This window comes from Nanorana parkeri, unplaced genomic scaffold (genome assembly GCF_000935625.1).
Source record: "Nanorana parkeri isolate BGI_ZX_2015 unplaced genomic scaffold, ASM93562v1 scaffold2, whole genome shotgun sequence".
Classification (NCBI taxonomy): domain Eukaryota; kingdom Metazoa; phylum Chordata; class Amphibia; order Anura; family Dicroglossidae; genus Nanorana; species Nanorana parkeri.
Window position 1 is genome coordinate 4,870,734 of NW_017306270.1, and position 17,824 is coordinate 4,888,557.

At 42.1% G+C, this 17,824-nt stretch overlaps 1 protein-coding gene across 1 annotated transcript in view; it reads left to right on the top strand.

Moving 5' to 3' along the window:
• Positions 1 to 17,316, top strand: part of DOCK1 (dedicator of cytokinesis 1) — a 373,877-nt gene extending 356,561 nt beyond the window's left edge. Inside the window, exons 50-53 of the mRNA XM_018561275.1 lie at positions 2,933 to 3,131; positions 4,526 to 4,676; positions 6,436 to 6,581; positions 16,602 to 17,316. Coding sequence (XP_018416777.1) covers positions 2,933 to 3,131; positions 4,526 to 4,676; positions 6,436 to 6,581; positions 16,602 to 16,697 — 592 coding nt within the window. The 3' untranslated portion in view covers positions 16,698 to 17,316. The remainder of the gene's footprint in view (positions 1 to 2,932; positions 3,132 to 4,525; positions 4,677 to 6,435; positions 6,582 to 16,601) is intronic.
• Positions 17,317 to 17,824: the final 508 nt, after the last annotated feature.

Consider the following 17,824-nt stretch of genomic DNA (forward strand, 5'->3'; position numbering starts at 1 on the left):
CTGGACTGACTATTATATATGTCACTGCCTATAGTTCCACTTTAACTGTATGATTTTAAAAAATGTGAGTCTCCAATGTCAGGGTGGAGCATTGTTGCTTGGGGGACAGTGATGGACACAAAGTACTATTGTATCACTTTTGTGGAATGTTGCTCTGCTCTGTGCTGTGAGGCTCACATTTACTTTGTTTTGTTTTTTGGCATTATTGTAATTCTCTGATTACCAAACAAACAAGAAAACAAAAAAGTAGAAAAAAAAAAAAAGATTTGAGAACAGCTTGAAAAGGATTTCTCATTCTTTGACTGCAGCGCCTTTGTAAGTCGTGCAGATGCCTATTGACATTTCAGGAGGTCAAATATTTACCCCATCTGTTTCTTGCAGCTCTGCGGGTACAATCACACGCCGCGCTCTGACCCAGCCATGATGCACTTGATTTAAGTTAAAAGGCAGATTTTTTTTCCCTACCCCTTTGCATGTCTCAAATGTTTAGTTTGCCTCTCGGCATTCCTAATATTGGACTTCGCCTGCTTGGCAACTCTCCCGGTTCTCGTCAATTTCGGTGAACTCAGCAGAAGAGGCTTCAGAAATTGACAATGGCGTCTTACCAAATGGCTTCAAAACACTTGTGTTTTCTATGCGTGCAACCCTGGCTGCATCCCCTCCATCACTTCAAATGAGCCGAAAGAGGCTTCTTTGTTTTAAGATATACGCCTCGCGGAACGCACAGCGATTGTCGTTGCACGGCGGTAGAGTAAACTGTAAATCAGCTACAGCTCTTTTGTTCAGTAACAGTGAAATCTCTAAGGAGTCGTGTTCCCATCACCTACATTAGGTTCGGTGTACAACTCCACGGGCTCATTAGAGCATTTTAAATAAAGGCGTGTTTAAGTAAAAATTACAAACACATTCAATTTTAGGGCCTGTTCACGTCCCTGCATAGGTCTGTATTATAACCTATGTCAAAAATGAGTTGTCTGTGCGGGCTGTTTAAATCAGTGCTGTTGAATTACAATTTTGTATTTAGCAAGGACATTAAAGAGGAACTCCAGGAATTGCAAATTTAACCCTTGCAGTGGGACTACCCCCAGACTGCAAGGGTTAAGTGTTTGTTTTGTCCAGGGGGCTTAAATAAAGTTGTATTACGCAACTAATCCTCGGTCATCCAGGGCTGCTAGACCGGTCCTCGTACCCTCTTCTTCCTCGGGCTCACGCGCTCTAAGGACTACTGACATCATCACATTTTATGCAGTTTAGACAGGAAGACACTGAGGGTCATTCCACAGCTAGAGTGGAGGGAGAGAGAGGTGAACGCTGACTGACGCAGGACTGAGGATCAGGTGAGTGAATCTGCTTTATTTACATCCCTGGATCAAAATGAGCACTTAACCCTTGCAGTGTGGGGGTAGCCCCACTGCAAGGGTAAACTCTAACTTGAGGGCCTATCCTTTCCTAAGGCCTCATTCATACAGCTAAGAGCCGGCCCGTACAGATCCGTATCGGGCCGTTCCCGGTAAGGACAGGTGCTACGTGTGATTGTACGCAGCAGCCTGTTCTTCTCTATGAGAGTACGGAGATGTATGCTCACCCGAGCTGCACATCCATGCGGGTGTCCATGCTCATACGCAGACAGGATCCATCCTCTGTGTACGAGTACGGACACCCTCATGGACGTGCAACTCGGGTGAGCGAGCGGCCGCTTACTCCCATAGCGAAGAACAGGCTGCTGAGTACAATCACACGCAGCACCTGTCCTTACCGGGAACGGCCCAATACGGATCTGTACGGACCGGCTCTTAGCAGTGTGAATGAGGCCCAACACACTGTAACAATTGCCATTTTTTGATGAAATATTTATTTTAACCTTTCTTTCATATAAACATGGGAGTATGATGTCAGACAGGAACAGAGTGCTGTCAGCCTATAACAGGTGACAGCGCTCCATGCCTGAACAACCTTCATGTCAGGATCGTTATTTTGTGTATTATATTAATGCTGCATATTTAGAAATATTGAAATTGACTTTTGAAGTAACTTCGGTTTTCCTATGCTTTAATTTTAACCTCTGCAGTAGCTTACATTATTATGCGTATTGATTGCACATCGAAGGTAGACTTTTTCTTTACCTAAAATGGAAATCCTGGCAAACAGGTTGAAAAACATGCAGACCTAGGGGGACATGCATAAATTCAATTGGCAATCTGTTCAATAAAATGAACAATTGATGATCCTAAAAGGATTTTGGGTGTGCTGGTGACATTCTCCTCTACCAAACTTATGTGATAGTGGCGCCATCCGCAGTCATTTCAGCACCCATCCCTATCATTGGGATCTCCGGTAAGGAGTGTGACAAGTTCTTCTCTTCAACTTTGAGATTCAGTCTCAGTGAAACATTAAAATGAGGAAGATCTATGATGGGAATAGTTTTTGGGGCCACATAGCATCAGAATTTGGTAAAAAAGGAAGGAATCTATGGACTGTGTATTCTGTGGCGAGGATATTAAGATGTAAACTCCACTTACATGAGGACTGATGTAATTAATTGTTCTCTGCTAAGAGCTGCAGAGTATGTCAGACTTCTATAAATGGATGTAATAGATAAATTAAATAAAAACCAAGCGAAAATTTGGGTGTAATTGACATTGTAGGCTGAGCTGTAATATCTGTTCATTACTTAGCTCTGTATCTGCGACAAAACCAGCATACTTGCTGTGCTGCAGCCGATAGCTTTTCCTATTGTGATAGTTCAGATAAGTGTGCATATATAAGTGTATTAGCTCGGTGTATGAAGTCACATAAATGTATAGAAAGATAAAGCACAGCTCGCCACTTCTAAAGCAAACCCGACACGGCTGAGATTACTTTGGCCTAGAATCCTCCGCCCGTGTAAACTGAATCGGTATCTAATTGATTCTTTCCAACATTCTGTTTGCAGTTTTGTTCTTGAGCCTTTCTTGCCAAAGAAGATGCATTCCCGCTCCCAAGATAAATTGGACAGAGATGATCTTGATAAGGAGAAAAAAGAGAAAAAGAAGGAGAAGAGGAACAGCAAGCACCAGGAAATATTCGATAAGGAGTTCAAAGCGACTGACATTCCACCCCAGCAATCTGATGCTGTTATACTTTCAGAGACCGTAAGTCAAGTTACAGCACGCTCCCTTTGTTATGGAGCCGTGTCTAGATAACCGCAGATTGGTCTGCCATAATGGTACTGGACACAGAGCCGTGGATGGATTTATAATGCTAGATGCTTACATGTTCCATGACTCAGGGTGTGCAGACCTACAGTATTTCAGAAGAACATATTCCACAAAGATTAGAAACGCACCAAATGCTTTTGCAGATTAGATATTACCTTGTAACAATACACATGGCTTGTATGTGTGTTTGTGCATAAATATTAAGGAAAAGAGTCACGGGCACTCCAACATTGATACAACTTCATATTTTTTTGATGCAAGTCTATCATATCGCAAAGAAAACAATATTTCAGGGCCACAGGGTCCCCTTATCAGACAAACAATGTGTCATACAATTGTTTGCCTGATGAAGGACCCTATGCGGGCCCAAAACGTCATTTGCTTTGTGATATGATAGACTTGGCTCAATAAAAGATGAAGTTATATCAATGTTGGCGTGTCAGTGACTCTTTTCCTTAGTGCTTGCAAGTGTGTCGACATCTGCTTGTCACTGCAGCACCCACAACAGATTTGGTATTTACCCATCTGGAGTGCAAATGGGCCACATACAAGAGTTTGTATATAAATAGGTGCATAACACTCTACACACTTTATATTAAAGTAACTGAACTCTGGAAGTTGTGACCACAAAGGCATGCAAAGGGCAAATGACTAGTCACCAGAATTGCCTTTGGTCTTTCTGCAGCTGATCTTTCCATATTGCTGGCTTATGCTAAGTTCTGCACTGTGTCTCTGTATGGAGGTGGCCATCTTGGTATCTTGGTGGGAGCAGGGCTTTGCTACCTCCTGTCTGAGCTTCCAGCAATGAGAACAGTACGGTAATGACATCAGCAAATCTTACTCCAAATCTCCTGATACTAGCATTCAGAGGCAACAGTGCCTTAGAACTCACACTGCAGATATACAACTATAAGGCTGTGGACGCAGGAGTTCCTAGGCATACTCGCATTCCAGGAGGTGCACTGTAATTTGTATCAGGAATTGAAACAAAAAGGTACATTTTCCACAGTACTGCCATACTTAGGCACAACTAACATTTCTTAATGGTCTCTATAACATAGCAATTCTTTTTTGAGTTCAGTTCCACTTTAAGCTAGTCACATTTAGCTATTCCTCATCACTTACTCACAGAAGAGAGCAGCTCTCCATCCTTGAACACTTTAGCTTATGTGAAGTGGGTTGATGGCTATATGAATTCTGAGTCCTCTCCTTGTCACTGTCATATATTGAATAAGGTGAACACCTTGAGTGTTGTCATTTTTCACCTAAGATTGTCATTGGTAAAGCCATTTTAAGTCTACTGATCCCATTATTTCTCCCTATCCTAGATAAGCCCATTAAGGCCTCAGAGACCAAAGAGTCAAGTCCTGATTACCGTTGCTGGTGATAGGCGCTTCTCTGTATCCCCGGGTCAGCCTTCAACTCAGCAACCGCCACCTGTCACTCCCAGAGCCAAGCTCACATTTACTGTATCACTAGGTGAGTTATTACATCCCACTTATCTTTCATGTCTTCTCTATCACTCTATCAGCCTTCTGTTCTTTGTCACATTTTGGTTTTATATTTTGTATTTTATTTGTTTGTTATTAACTTTGTATTGCTCCACCTGTCCCAATTGTAGATCATTTGGCTAAGAGCAAAGTGATGTATCTCATAGCAAGTCGTCTTTTCCTCACCTAAATTCTGATTGGCTGGGATGCACTTTGCACTGGTACTAAAAATAGGATGTACCGTCCAGTACATATGAGCAGATCACTGGTTCTCTTTATAAACACACACACATATATATATATAGATAGATAGATTGACAAATGTGACATTACAGTGCAATTGTCAACATGGGATTTTATGTAAAGAATGAAATGTTGGAACATGTTTTGGGAGATACAACTAGTTTGTTGTGTGTGCTTTGTAAAGTTCCTTGTGATGTCTTTGTAACATCTATATACATTTACCTGCACTGTGTCATTTTCTCTCCAGTTCCATAAAGCTGCCTACCAAACTCTCTGCCAAAAGATACCATTGATGTTAATAAAACCGCACCGCAACCTTGTGCCAAACATTTGGCACGTGGTTGTGGCATGGTAGTTCCATGTAATATTTCACCTTAAGATCCCAAAAAAAAGAGGCATTCAGGAGGCGGCATCATCGCCTCCTGAATGCCTAGAAGCCTTGCTCAAAAGCCCTCTGAGAAAACGATCCAGCATGAATCGCTTTTCAGAGGGGCGGTGGAGCCTGCTGCCCATCTCCTGTTCTCTAATACAGAGGACAGGAGATGGGCAGCAGCCACTCTCTGTTACCACTCACCACTCTCCTGTCCTCTAATACAGTATTTCTCAATCTTCTTTCAGTCATGGCACCCTTTAATAGTATGCATAATCTCAAGGCATGCCAGTCCAAAAAAAAAAAAAGACATGTGGCCCCCCTCCAAAATCTATATCAAACAGATACCCCAGATAGGGCACTGGCATGGATTTTAAAAGAGGGACTCCATGCAAAAATGTAGACAATAAACATCTTTTTGCTCCACATCAGAGCCTCCCCTTTTACAACAGCATCTACGCTTTTACATCAGAGCTCTCTTCACATCAGGAGCCTCCTTACTCTTTAGAGTTCCCCCTTCACACCAGGAGCTTCTTCAATATCAGAAGCCCCCTTCACCTCAGAGTCCTCTAATAGACTTTCAAACCAAGGGGTTTCTTTTTTTTTTACATTGATTCACTTTGTTACTCTTGTACTGTGCTGACTATGGAGAACAAGGAAGAGCTGACATTTCTACCCTGGCTTCACGAGGAACAGCAGATTCCCTGCTGCATGAGATCTCTTATGACCTGTGCCTTATAGTAAACTAGTGCAGTGTTACCTTATTCTTGTGCTTGGCTGAAGCCCTGTGTAATAACAATTTGGGCTGGAAGATCTGGCACAAAGCTAAGCATTACATTGGCACTGTATAGGTAAACAATGAATCATGGTAATCTAGCTAGCAGGTTATATATGTGCAAGATATTTATGTATCATTATAATCTTATGACCTGGAATAAGGTAAATTCATTTGTATGTGTATCAAAGCATTGTTGTTTTCACCTGTTTTCACCAAAAACAAATATAGAGCCCTCCAAGGAATGGTAATACAAGTATGTAAGAAAGTGTTACGACTGTGCTCATTGTTTGTGTATAATATGTACATTGAAGCACAAAGTCCCATACTATTGTCCATCTACCCAATTGCTTTCTCTAGGCATGGAACAAAATGGTGTCTCTGCTGTAGAACCAACGGATATCCCCCCTCCACTGCCAGTCAAAGGAAGTACATCAGATTATGGGAATGTCATGGATTATCAAGAATACATCCAGCCTGCTACACTACCACCTCCACCGCAGAGGGTAAGTGGACATCATACAGTCAGCCATCATCTAGTAGTTAGGCTCCATTATTATGCATTCAGTGGGATTTGTGCAAGTGAAATGACGTGCCTGTGAACTAAATATTCTGACATAACAAGGAAAGATAAAGATCAAGGGGTACACAGTAACTCATATCACCCAATCAGGTTACCGCACATAGCAGTCAGAACAATGGAAGACAGATGCTAATTGGTGGTTACGGGTTTCTGCACTTTGGATTTTGTTTTTAGCCTTACTAATAGACCCTTATAACATGATTTGTAACAATCTGCTTGTATTCCTCTTTCACTGTAGATATGGGTTGAAGTGTGTCACAATGCAAAGTAACATTGCATCCCAATGCACATCTACAGTGCGCTACGATGCACCAGAGTTATAAGATAATAGACATGTGCACCAGCAAAAAAAAAAAATCATTTCATTTTGATTAGATTTTGCTTTATTTTGTTTTTCCGGAATTCGCGTCCGAAAGTCAATTCGTTTAGAAATTTGGATTCGGACCAAATTTGTTAGCGGTAATCCGTACGAAATTTCATTACGTTTTCATTCGTTTGATGCAGCAACGTGACATTTAAGAGGAAAAAAAAGTTTTTTTGTTCTCAAATGTCACTTTGCTGCAACGAAATTTCGTCCAAAAAACAAAAGTTTGTCTAAAATAAAAGAATTGGAAATTCGGATTTGTTTGCATTCGTTATATCTGTATATCAGAATTCGGATACATACGAATCTCTGAATTTCGATTTGGAATGAAACGAATCGCACATGTCTATAGGACAATACAAAATACAGATGCATATGCTCTGTGCTAAAAAAAAAAAAAAAAGCGCAGGACTTAAATTTTGGTGCGTAAATGGTACATGCCAGGTTTATATCTTGTACAATACATTCATTACAGACACTGCTGTCCCCATCTCCTAGCCTGATCTGGCTGACAGGAAATCAGGCTGCAAACAGCACTTCAGAAAAGTCATATCGCTATAATGTGGCCACCAACAGTTTTCAATTGCCAGCACCTCAGTACAAGGCTGCTATTCCCATCGTTGGCAAAGTAAAAACTGCAACAGTCACAAATTTTTGAGCTGACTGTGACTACAAGCCTGACAAATCTACTAGCTTGAATGTGGAGTCTTGGTTGGCTCTTACAGAGAATGCTCCCAGATGACATAATAATTCTATGGACATTTATAGACCCGACGGTAAAACTGTGATTTCACAGATCACACATCTGCTGACTTGGGTTTGCAAATTTGTATTTAATCCTTTCCTTGGTGTGAAATCTCTCACATCAATGTTCTTTTAGACAAGGTGGTGTTGGGTGTTAGAGAGAGATATATAAAGGGATTCTCTGGTCTTATAGTTACAGGAGAAAGGCAAGAAGATAAATACACAGTTTAAAGTACCCCTGTCATGAGAGAATTACGTAGGCTATCATTGCTGAGCTCTCCTATTGGGAATATTTGCTTTCTTGCTCTCATTGGTATACTCTGACCTGCAACAGGTACAACGACAAGGAATTAAGATACACATATATACAGCATGCTTATATCAGGATAGTGATTTATCCTTTCAATGGCAAATACTTTTTGTATTTTTTGTTTTCTACTTGTTAAAATGCACATTATATATTTTCTGAAGCAGAGACCCCGGAAAATTACATTTGGGGTAGTTGCATATTTTTATGTTAAGTAATATTAACACAATTTATCAAACCCATATTTTCACCAAACAAATACACTACAGTTAATTTTTTTACAAACATGCACAATGTAATACCTAATTTTTTGATAATGTGTAAAGAAAATTAGATGGTGTTGAGTAAATTAATACCAAACATGTCTAGCCCTGAAAACGCACGTCCAAAAAACAGCAACATGGTACCCAACATTCCCTATAGCCATTACCTTAGAGTTGACAGTGATTGATGGTCTTAAAGGTATTTCTCTCACTCCAGCGCATGTATGTCGGCAAACCCGATGTGCACATATGTGAGGGTGGGGGCAGTGGTGTATTCTGGTTTGGGGCTGCCCTAGGCAAGATGAAACTTGGGCACAACCACACACACAAACCCCACCCCACACACACGCACACACACACTAAATCTGCAGGATCTGTGGTGGGCTCTGCCATAGACCCCACAGAGCCCACCACAGATCCTGTGCACCCCACTGAGATCCTGCAGAGCCCCTCACAGATCCTGCACAGGAAACCGGAAAGCAGCGGTGGCAGCCCCCATGCTTCTCTCATGACAGGTGTAATTTAAATACTTATCTGCCAAAAAATGTTTTAATTCTGCTCGGCTCATCTCAGGATTCCCTTACCCCTGCCACACAGAAAAGCCAGGATACTGACTTGTATAGCGGATAGCAAGCAGCTCACTGTTGAGGTCATTGCTCCGCTCTTCCCCTCCTATCTGCTAGAGCTCTATGGTATGTTGACAGCACTGTGCAGTGCAGAGCCTAATTAACTTCCAGAACTGCCTTCCCTTCTCCCAGACTAAGTCCTGCTGTACAGCAGATTACAGCAAGATATAATATAGTAATGATATAAAAAAGTAATGTACTATTTTAAAAATACATTAAAGGATTTTAATGAATGTGCAAACAGATTAAACGTGTCTTTTCTATGTGCCCATAGTTCTGCTTTAATGGCCCCCTCTTCCCGGCATAGCGTGCATCGATATATTGGCAGCAGCACTCCAGTGTAGTTCCGTTACAATGACCTTGCTTTCTGTAAGGAAACCTTTAATGGCTTTCTCAGCAAAGCAACTTTCCACATATAGCATATGATTATGGTTATTATGTGTAGCAATTATAATCACAATTGTCCTAATCACGTTCTTCAGCAAATGGCAGTCGTACCAAAAAAAGCTATATTGTAAAAATGAGTATATGTATCAGATATAAGCTATCAGACATAAGCTGGCCGTATGCTATACAGTCTGATGGTGGGATCTTCTTTACATCTACCAACAACTATGTAAGATGAGGACTGCCTGGCTGCATACACATTGAATGGATTGTTTAGGTTTGTCTTCAAATGACACAGTTTTGGCAAATCTAAAGAAGATTGTATAATTAGTTTTATAGGTAGCTATACATAATAAAACCTATCAGCGCCCTTGCAGTAATTGAAGTCACCTCGAGCCATTTTTAGATCAAACGCCCACAATAACAGCACTAAAGGGGACTCAGTAATGCTTCTTATCTAATTTTATCAAACTTCAATTTAAGTAAAGCGGCAATAACATGCTCAGGATTATTTTACCTACTCAATTGTTATTTTAACAGCCAGAACAATAAAAATATGCTTGAAATGCAATTCACAAAGAGAAAATGTGCTGTTATCCCTCATTATTGAGGTGTAGATGTATCACCTCCTTCAGAGTGGCATTATGACAGATTTCAGGCATTACCTGATGCTTGTGTGCTGCATGGAGGTAAATAGAAATGGAACCTTATTTATTCTTTGTAATACAGATTTCATTGTGTGGTATGGCGCAGAAGAAGGCAGCATGCAGTTGTCATTTAGATACAAGTTTTTGTACATATTTGTCTGATTTTTTTTATAGTTAGAGGTGATCAACAAGTTTCACCCGACCCAAAAACGAATGTCTACAGACACCCGTCATTGGGCTTGTAGTGCCTGTGGATTGTTCTATATCAGTGGTGTCCCTAGGGGAGTGCGGCCCACACCAGAGTGACACCTTTGGAGGGTCACTGACAGTCATTTTGGTTGCAACCCCTGTGAAAAGTCAGGCACTCAGTCATGGACCGAGAGCTGGACAGTTGCACAAGAGAGGAGGGAACCTGGCGGTATACCTTATGTCTCTGCTCTTTCTGCCGGCATCCATCACCAAGATGGAGTCACGGCGGGGTGTCACCCGGTGGCTACTCTGGGTGACAACATGCCTCGGGACACTCCTGTACCCTGCCACACATTTAGGCCTCATTCACACAGGGCATGTTGTTCCATACAGTGTGATGGGCACATTGATGCGCCCAGAGCTGTGGGAAGCTCATGCAACTCTTTGGAGACACAGGAGCTGTGCGCTCTCTCACGCTGCTTCTCTAAGCTCTGAGTTTTCACAGCCACACACAGATTGTGTACAGCTCTGGATGCAGACATGATGGATCCAGGTCTGTTCGCTATCTGTGTGCGGATGTCAAAATTCGGAGCTGTGTTTAGCATCACGGGAGGGAGTACAGCTTCTGGGTCTCCATGAGCTGTGCCTGCACATTTCTTCCCACAGCTCTGGGTACGCCAAAAACCATCCCTCTACGCTGAGCATTGAAACATGCCCCCTGTGAATGAGACCTTAATGTCAAAATAGATTTTCGGTAGTCAGGAGAGTTGCTTGTCCTCTCTAAACTGTCTGATTATCAGCAGATGTAGATCTAAATCAACCTGATATTTCAGATAGTCATTCGGCACAGAAAAACTGATATTGCTGTTTGATGAAAAGAGAACTATGGCCAAACCTTTTTTGGCATTAGTTTTCTTAAGGGTCACAGGAGGACATTTACTATTGCCCGCTATATACTGACAGTGCAGAGCTGCGCATCAGTCAGGAAAGATCCCAACAATAGCGGATTGGCAGCTGGCTCTGCCTCTCTAAAGCCAGCTGTGTCCACCTCCTCCCCTGTCTGTCCCCCCAGTCAGTGCTGGGGGAATGGAGAGAGAGGAGGGGGGAATCCCTGCAGGGAGTGGTGACTGATAGTCACCGCTCTCTCTGCAGGGTGAAAATTGTGAATCAGTGGTTTGTGCTCAGTTCTCGATCTAAAGAGCAGATGAGAGACAGCTGCAGTGTCCCACCTCAGCTTTAACTATGGGGATGTAAACTTAACATGCAGGTGGTGAAGATATTCCTTATATGTGGGATCCTTATGTGGTGAAAGTAAAACAGTCATCTACAGAACATCTGCGCCACCTCTTCTAATACTAAAATGCAATGCAAAGTATTTAAACACCCAAAATGTAACAGTAATGGATAAAATGAAGTCTGAGATATTAGAATAACACAATCGTAATGTACACATATGTTAAACTGAGCATGCAGTAATGATTCCTGCTTTTGTGAATTGAATGTTTCAGCATGCAAAATAAAGAGAGGTAAAATAAGAGCAGATTTATTATTATTATCATTACATAGTATTTATATACTATAAATACTATATTATAGTATAGTACTATAGTATTTATATAGCGCCAACAGTTTCCATAGTGCTTTACAATGTAAGGAAGACATTACAATCACAACACAATTCAAGACAAGATGGTGAGAAGGGCCCTGCCAGCTTACAATCTAAAAGAGGAGGGGAAAGTGATACATGCGGAGGTAGCTGTGTGGGGATGAATTGTTTGAGTGAACTTCTACTCGCTGAGCTTTGTGAATTGGCCCTCTTGTGATTTCATATCATGCAGCATTATTTCCTGTGAAGCTCCAAGTGTTGCACACAGGCCTCCCACTCAGAGTGTGTATATCCATTTTTACTTGAAGCAAACGGAAGGCTACTAGATGGGGGCGGGCAGGACAGATTGTTGCTGCGCTGCAGATGTGCCTTTTACATAAGGTTCCCATCTCCCCCGAGGTGTGTGCGAATCAGTGAATCGGCTTAGAACAGGCTCTAATGTGAACTGGCAGACTCACCACATCTGAAAAGGGAAAGGGCTCCTGTAAGAAACGAGACACCAAATACTGGATGTCTGCACTGGGAGGGCGATTCGAATGTTGGAACTCGTCAGAACTTTCCTAAATTCCGCAGCAGACAATTAATGTAAAATGTCTTTACATATTGACATACAGTACCTGAGGCATCCTATCTTCTCTGTTGAAAGGATTATCATGTCCCCCATAAAATGCTTTTAATAGGTAGAGCTGTGACTATAAAGAGCCTAACCTTATTTTTATAGGGGACCCGACATTAACCGGAGCTCTGTTGATTGTTGCTCGGCAAAAACTTTATTACAACAAGGCTTCCATTTGGCAATATTGTTTTCCAAGTGTTGTTTCCACACATTTTAAAAAGCAAAAAAGAAAAATGCTTTTTTGCATTTTGACAAGTGATCATATTAAATCAAGCGGTATGCGAAGTACATGTCTGGTACAAAGTGTGCTAAAGTTATTTACAAATAAAATTAATTCATTTCAGTCTTTTCTAACTCGCTGCATAAAGCAATCACAAATGAATAAAAACAAAAAATATTTTCCTACAAACAGTATCAGAAATCAGTGAAGACACAGAGCGGCGCAGAGCAGGAAGGAGGAATTAATTGGGGCTAGATAGAGGCAACCGGGGGGATACTAAGATGTTAGATGAAAATCTATATTAAAATCACTCTTGTCACCGATCGAACATCCTAAATTAAAGTGGAACTGTGGGCAAAATCAAATATGATGCAGTCTGCCTATAGCCTTGAAGGGTTAGTTCACCTTTGTAATAAAATGCACTTGGCACTCCAGAGTGACCTGTACATTTAAAACACGGTGTAGCTTGAACATTTGTAGTTTAATATAAATGCAATACCTGTAGGTCCATCACAGTTTACCCCCCACAGCCTGGCTGAAAACACCCTGTATGTTGGCTGCAACTTTTGTTCCCCATTGTGCCTGTGTGTGTTGTAAAGTAGTTACCGCTCCAAATTCCCTCCCATCAGACACTCTAATTTCAGTACATATTAGTAAACCAAACATGAGATTTGGAGTCCATCAGAGGACCGAGCTTGGAGTGGTGACTACCTTACAACACACACAGGGACCATGGGCAACAAAAGTAGCCACCCTCCAGAAGGAAGGACAGTGTCGGCACCGATTCAGAGATGATTCGAGGCTCTACAGCCGAGTGATGCACAAATAAGACACAATTTTGATAATAGTTAAGGCTGGGTTCACACCTAGGCGTATCGAATATGCGCGTTTTGTGTCGCGTGATTCGCGGTAAAAAAAACCGTGCGACAAACGCGTGTTTCCGAGGGCTACTTGGCTGTTTCCCAATGGAAACGCGTGACAAAAACGCCCCAAAGAAGCTCCTGTACTTCTTTGGGCGTAGGACGTACCGATCATTAACTTGAACAGGTGACAGCTGCTGCTTCTAAATGGCAGATTTGGGATTCATGCTGCAGAAATGTACAGGTTCCTCATGTGTGAATCCCTAAACGCACCTATTTATAGGTGTGAATGAAGCCTTCGTACGGTGTAAGTGGCAGGATGTAACCTAGTGACTCTCAGGTTTTTTGCCCATTTGGCCCCTGTAACTATGATAACTATGATGAGCAGGTGTTGTGTTGTCAGTTCGAGCTTTAAGTTGCTATACAGAATGCAGCAGGAGGAATTAGACTTGTCAAAGTAGCTCTGCACATATTACATGCCAGCGGATGCTTCACACCACCCCTGTCCAAGGATGGCCAACCTGAGGGCTGTGGAGGATAGAAAGTCTCAGACATTACTTGGAAGTGGCTCAGGAGTGCAGATCTGATTACTGAAACCTAATAGAACATATTGTTATCACGCAGGGAGCTTCAGTGCCAACAATTACTGTTCAGTCGGCTGGTGATAAGGTCTCTTTAATGAGCAGGTCCTAGGATTTCTATGAGGGGTCTGTGAGGGGTCCTCCACAATGCTCCTCTCACATAAACACGTGGATGAAAGCCGCTATTGGCTTATTGGGTCTTTCTTCATGTTTTATTCACTGGATGTGAAACACTAGGAAAGGTCTTTTTCCTGCACTTATTGACTTCATCCAGGGGCTGGGGAGTATTTGCTTTCTGTAAAGAACTGCGTAATAATAATCTAGATTACTGGATCTTTACTAGTATAAGCTGGACCCGATCCATGCAATGCTGCCAGTCACAATCCTGGCTCATGCTTTTTTTTTTCAGATTGACGTCAAACGCACTAAAACCGGAAATATACAGTTAGATTTATCTTGTTCAGCCCGGCAGGCTCAATTCTCCCATTCAAGTTAAACAGCATGGATGGAAGAATGTCCCTAGTTGGCTACTGTAGTCTGACATACAGCGTCTGTGGCGGTCAGAATACACAAGCAGCGACTGCAGCTGGTTGGGAGAGTGACCGTTTGGCCACCAATTTTCTAACCAGCACCTTCAACAAAAGTTGATTGAAAACTTGACTTTTGTTTTAGCAAGGGGGTGTGCCAGCAGGGCCACCCACAGATCGAACTTTGGCAGTTTCTGCGTTCAGGTCTGAATGGGGCCTGAAGGAGACACGGGAGGAGGATCAAACCATTTCCCCTTCTGTCTAAAACAAAAGTTTTCACAGGATTTCCAATTTTTATCTTCTTAATGTCTACGAAGATTAAACTAAGATCGGTGGTTGTAGAGGAGTGCGAATTGTCGCATGTGACATTTTGGCGCACTGCAGGTCAAAAAAACTGTTATGTCACATCATTAATTTATTTGGTGCAAAGTAGAATGTGTAACCGTCTTGCACCGCCGTCTTTTTTTGCGCCAAATATTGATGGACTCACTTTCTGAACTGTTATTTATTTGATGCAGATTGGGAGACTTTTTGCAGAGTCGCACTTTATTGCTTGTGTCCTCATTGGAAGCCTCTCACCATCTTGCTCTGGTGACGACTGAAACATTTTGGATTTCCCATCACTTTTTGTCTCAAGGAGGACAGGAGAGGCTGTGAATCTGTCTGGCGGGGCACAGACAGCAATTCAAAACTCAACAAAGGTTCTATAGCTGGCCATACATATGAAAATGTTGGACTGGTTCTTCAGGAACCGGACGAAATTTGCACATTGGGTGCCACTGTCAGTACCCGTCCGCTGGCATTCATCAAAGGAGCCAGTCGGAAAAATTCCCAAGGAAAAGAGCTTGCAGCCCAATAGCTGCCGCCTTTGTTTGGGTATTCTGACCGTGGCTGGCAGTCTCTGTCAGAATACAAAGCAAACAGCGCGGATTCCTCGAATAAAGCTTGTAAGCATTGATGGGGGATATGTTGTACTTTTTGTTGAGCCAGCAGGTTGAATGAAAGCAATAGAATGGTTTATGGCCAGATTTACTCTACCCCACTGTATTCAGAACAGGAAAAAAAAATGGCAATGCAATTTACCCCATACAACCTCTCCCACCTTGCATGTCATAGCTAATTACGGCCTGTGCTGACCCAGATCCTAACCTTTTATGTAGCTTCTCGGGAGGAGTGAAGGGGGAATACTCTAGATCAGGGGTAGGCAATCTTGGCACTCACAAATCCCATTTGACAGCCACAGACATGGCTCCCAGAGGCAGACGCATGATGGGACTTGTAGTTGTATCACAGCTGGAGTGCCAAGGTTGCCTACACCTGCTATAGAGTGTTATCTGAGTGACAGCTCTGAGTCTGCTGGAGCTATTGTTATGCCAAGATGGTGGTGCACAGCAGCAGTCTCAGGGCTTTTGGACGTCTACACAAGGGAGGCCTTTACAGGTAAATATACATAAAATACAATAAATGTACATATAATATTATGGGGAAGATTATTTTTGCTATTAATGGTCTGGCGAGATGGTCTTTTTAAGGCCCTTTTCACACGGGATGCTCAGAAGGGGATCCGTGTATGCAGTACGGATTGGATGTCACCGCTGTGACACCTGTGTTCCATCAGTTTTTTTTCCTCCTATCTTGTGATGGAGAAGAGAACTAAAACTGCCAGAACCCATGTTAGATCTATGGGGAGTCAGATGTAAACAGACCCCTGATCCTTCACAATCAAGCCTGGTAAAACGGAACTCTGTTCCATTTGTTTTTCCGGACCTGGCCGAAGTCAGGGCTAACCGGGTGTAAACTGACATCCATCCATTTAGTTCCGGCTGCCCATAGACTAACATTGGACAACTGATGGGGGTCCCCATGAAAAACTAAAAGGGGGACCCCGATAGGACTGTCCGTGTGAAAGGGGCCTAAGGTAAAATATGACATTATAACGCACCCAATGTGTTCACTGAAAATACTTAAATTTCCATGATCTAATAATCTCCATCTATATATTTCAGCACTTGCCACCTCCGCTGCCCAGCAAAACTCCACCACCACCTCCTCCAAAGACGACGAGGAAGCAGCCCTCCGTGGATTCCGGCATCATGCAGTAAAGCACCCGCCACATTCCGGATGTACGGCGATGAATTTACCTCATTTGGGCCGCAGTGTTTCCATTTCACCTTTGTGCAATCATCCCTAATACAAGAAAGGTCGCTTCGATTTAACATAATGTACTATGATAAAAAAAAAAAAAAGACTTTGTGAGCTACTGAGTTGTGGATACTAATTTATGCATTATAATACTAAGGGAGCGATTTACAGAGAAGGCAAATCAAGAGAGAAGGATGTCCGCGATGGCGGCATTGCTAATATCTGTCACTTCCTGTTTCATGATCTTGTACAGAAGTTTGTATATATGACTTTTTTTTATTTTAGGCTCTTTTAAGGTTTTTTTTTTTTTTTTAATGATAGTTTTACTGTAATAGATCTTAATACCTACTTACATTCTTACGCATTTCCAGTCAGTGGCCCCTGCTGAAGGTATATATAGGATAGTTCAGCGGTGCTGTACCTGTGCCAACTGATAAAAAAAAACAACATAATTTTGTGTCTTGTCATGTGACTATTACGACGCCGATTTGCTGTATGTGTATTCTTTGCATTCCATTTTATAACCTCCCTGTAGATTTTGTTATATACATAACTGACTAAAACAATAAAAAGGCGTTTGAAAAGGAAACGTTGATGTCACTGGAGTGAAGCTGATTGATATGGACGAGTGTCAAATTAAGGTACTAACACTCCTTCAAAACTACAATAAGATTGGAATCCACCACTGCAGTTTTGATGCGGTTTTTTTTTTCCTGTTGAAATCAATGAGAAACCATCAAAACACATATCGCTGTGCGTTGCCGGGTTTATACTCCTATTGCAGTGCACATGTGACAATTACATCGCTCCGCAATCTATGTAAATTATAATGTGTCACAATGCGTGTTAACACTCGCTGACATGTTTTGATGCTTTGCCATTGATTTTAATGGAAAATGGATCAACCAAGAATACAGAGGTGTGAATCCAGCCTAAGAGGCACAGCGCACCTTTTTAAACATGTAATTAATGTACCAACAATAAAATAATAGTGTGCATTTATTACATGTTTGCATTCAGGCCTGCAGAGCATTGCAACCGTGATCAGTGTGTTGCAGCTGCAATGCACAGCTCCAGACACTGTTTA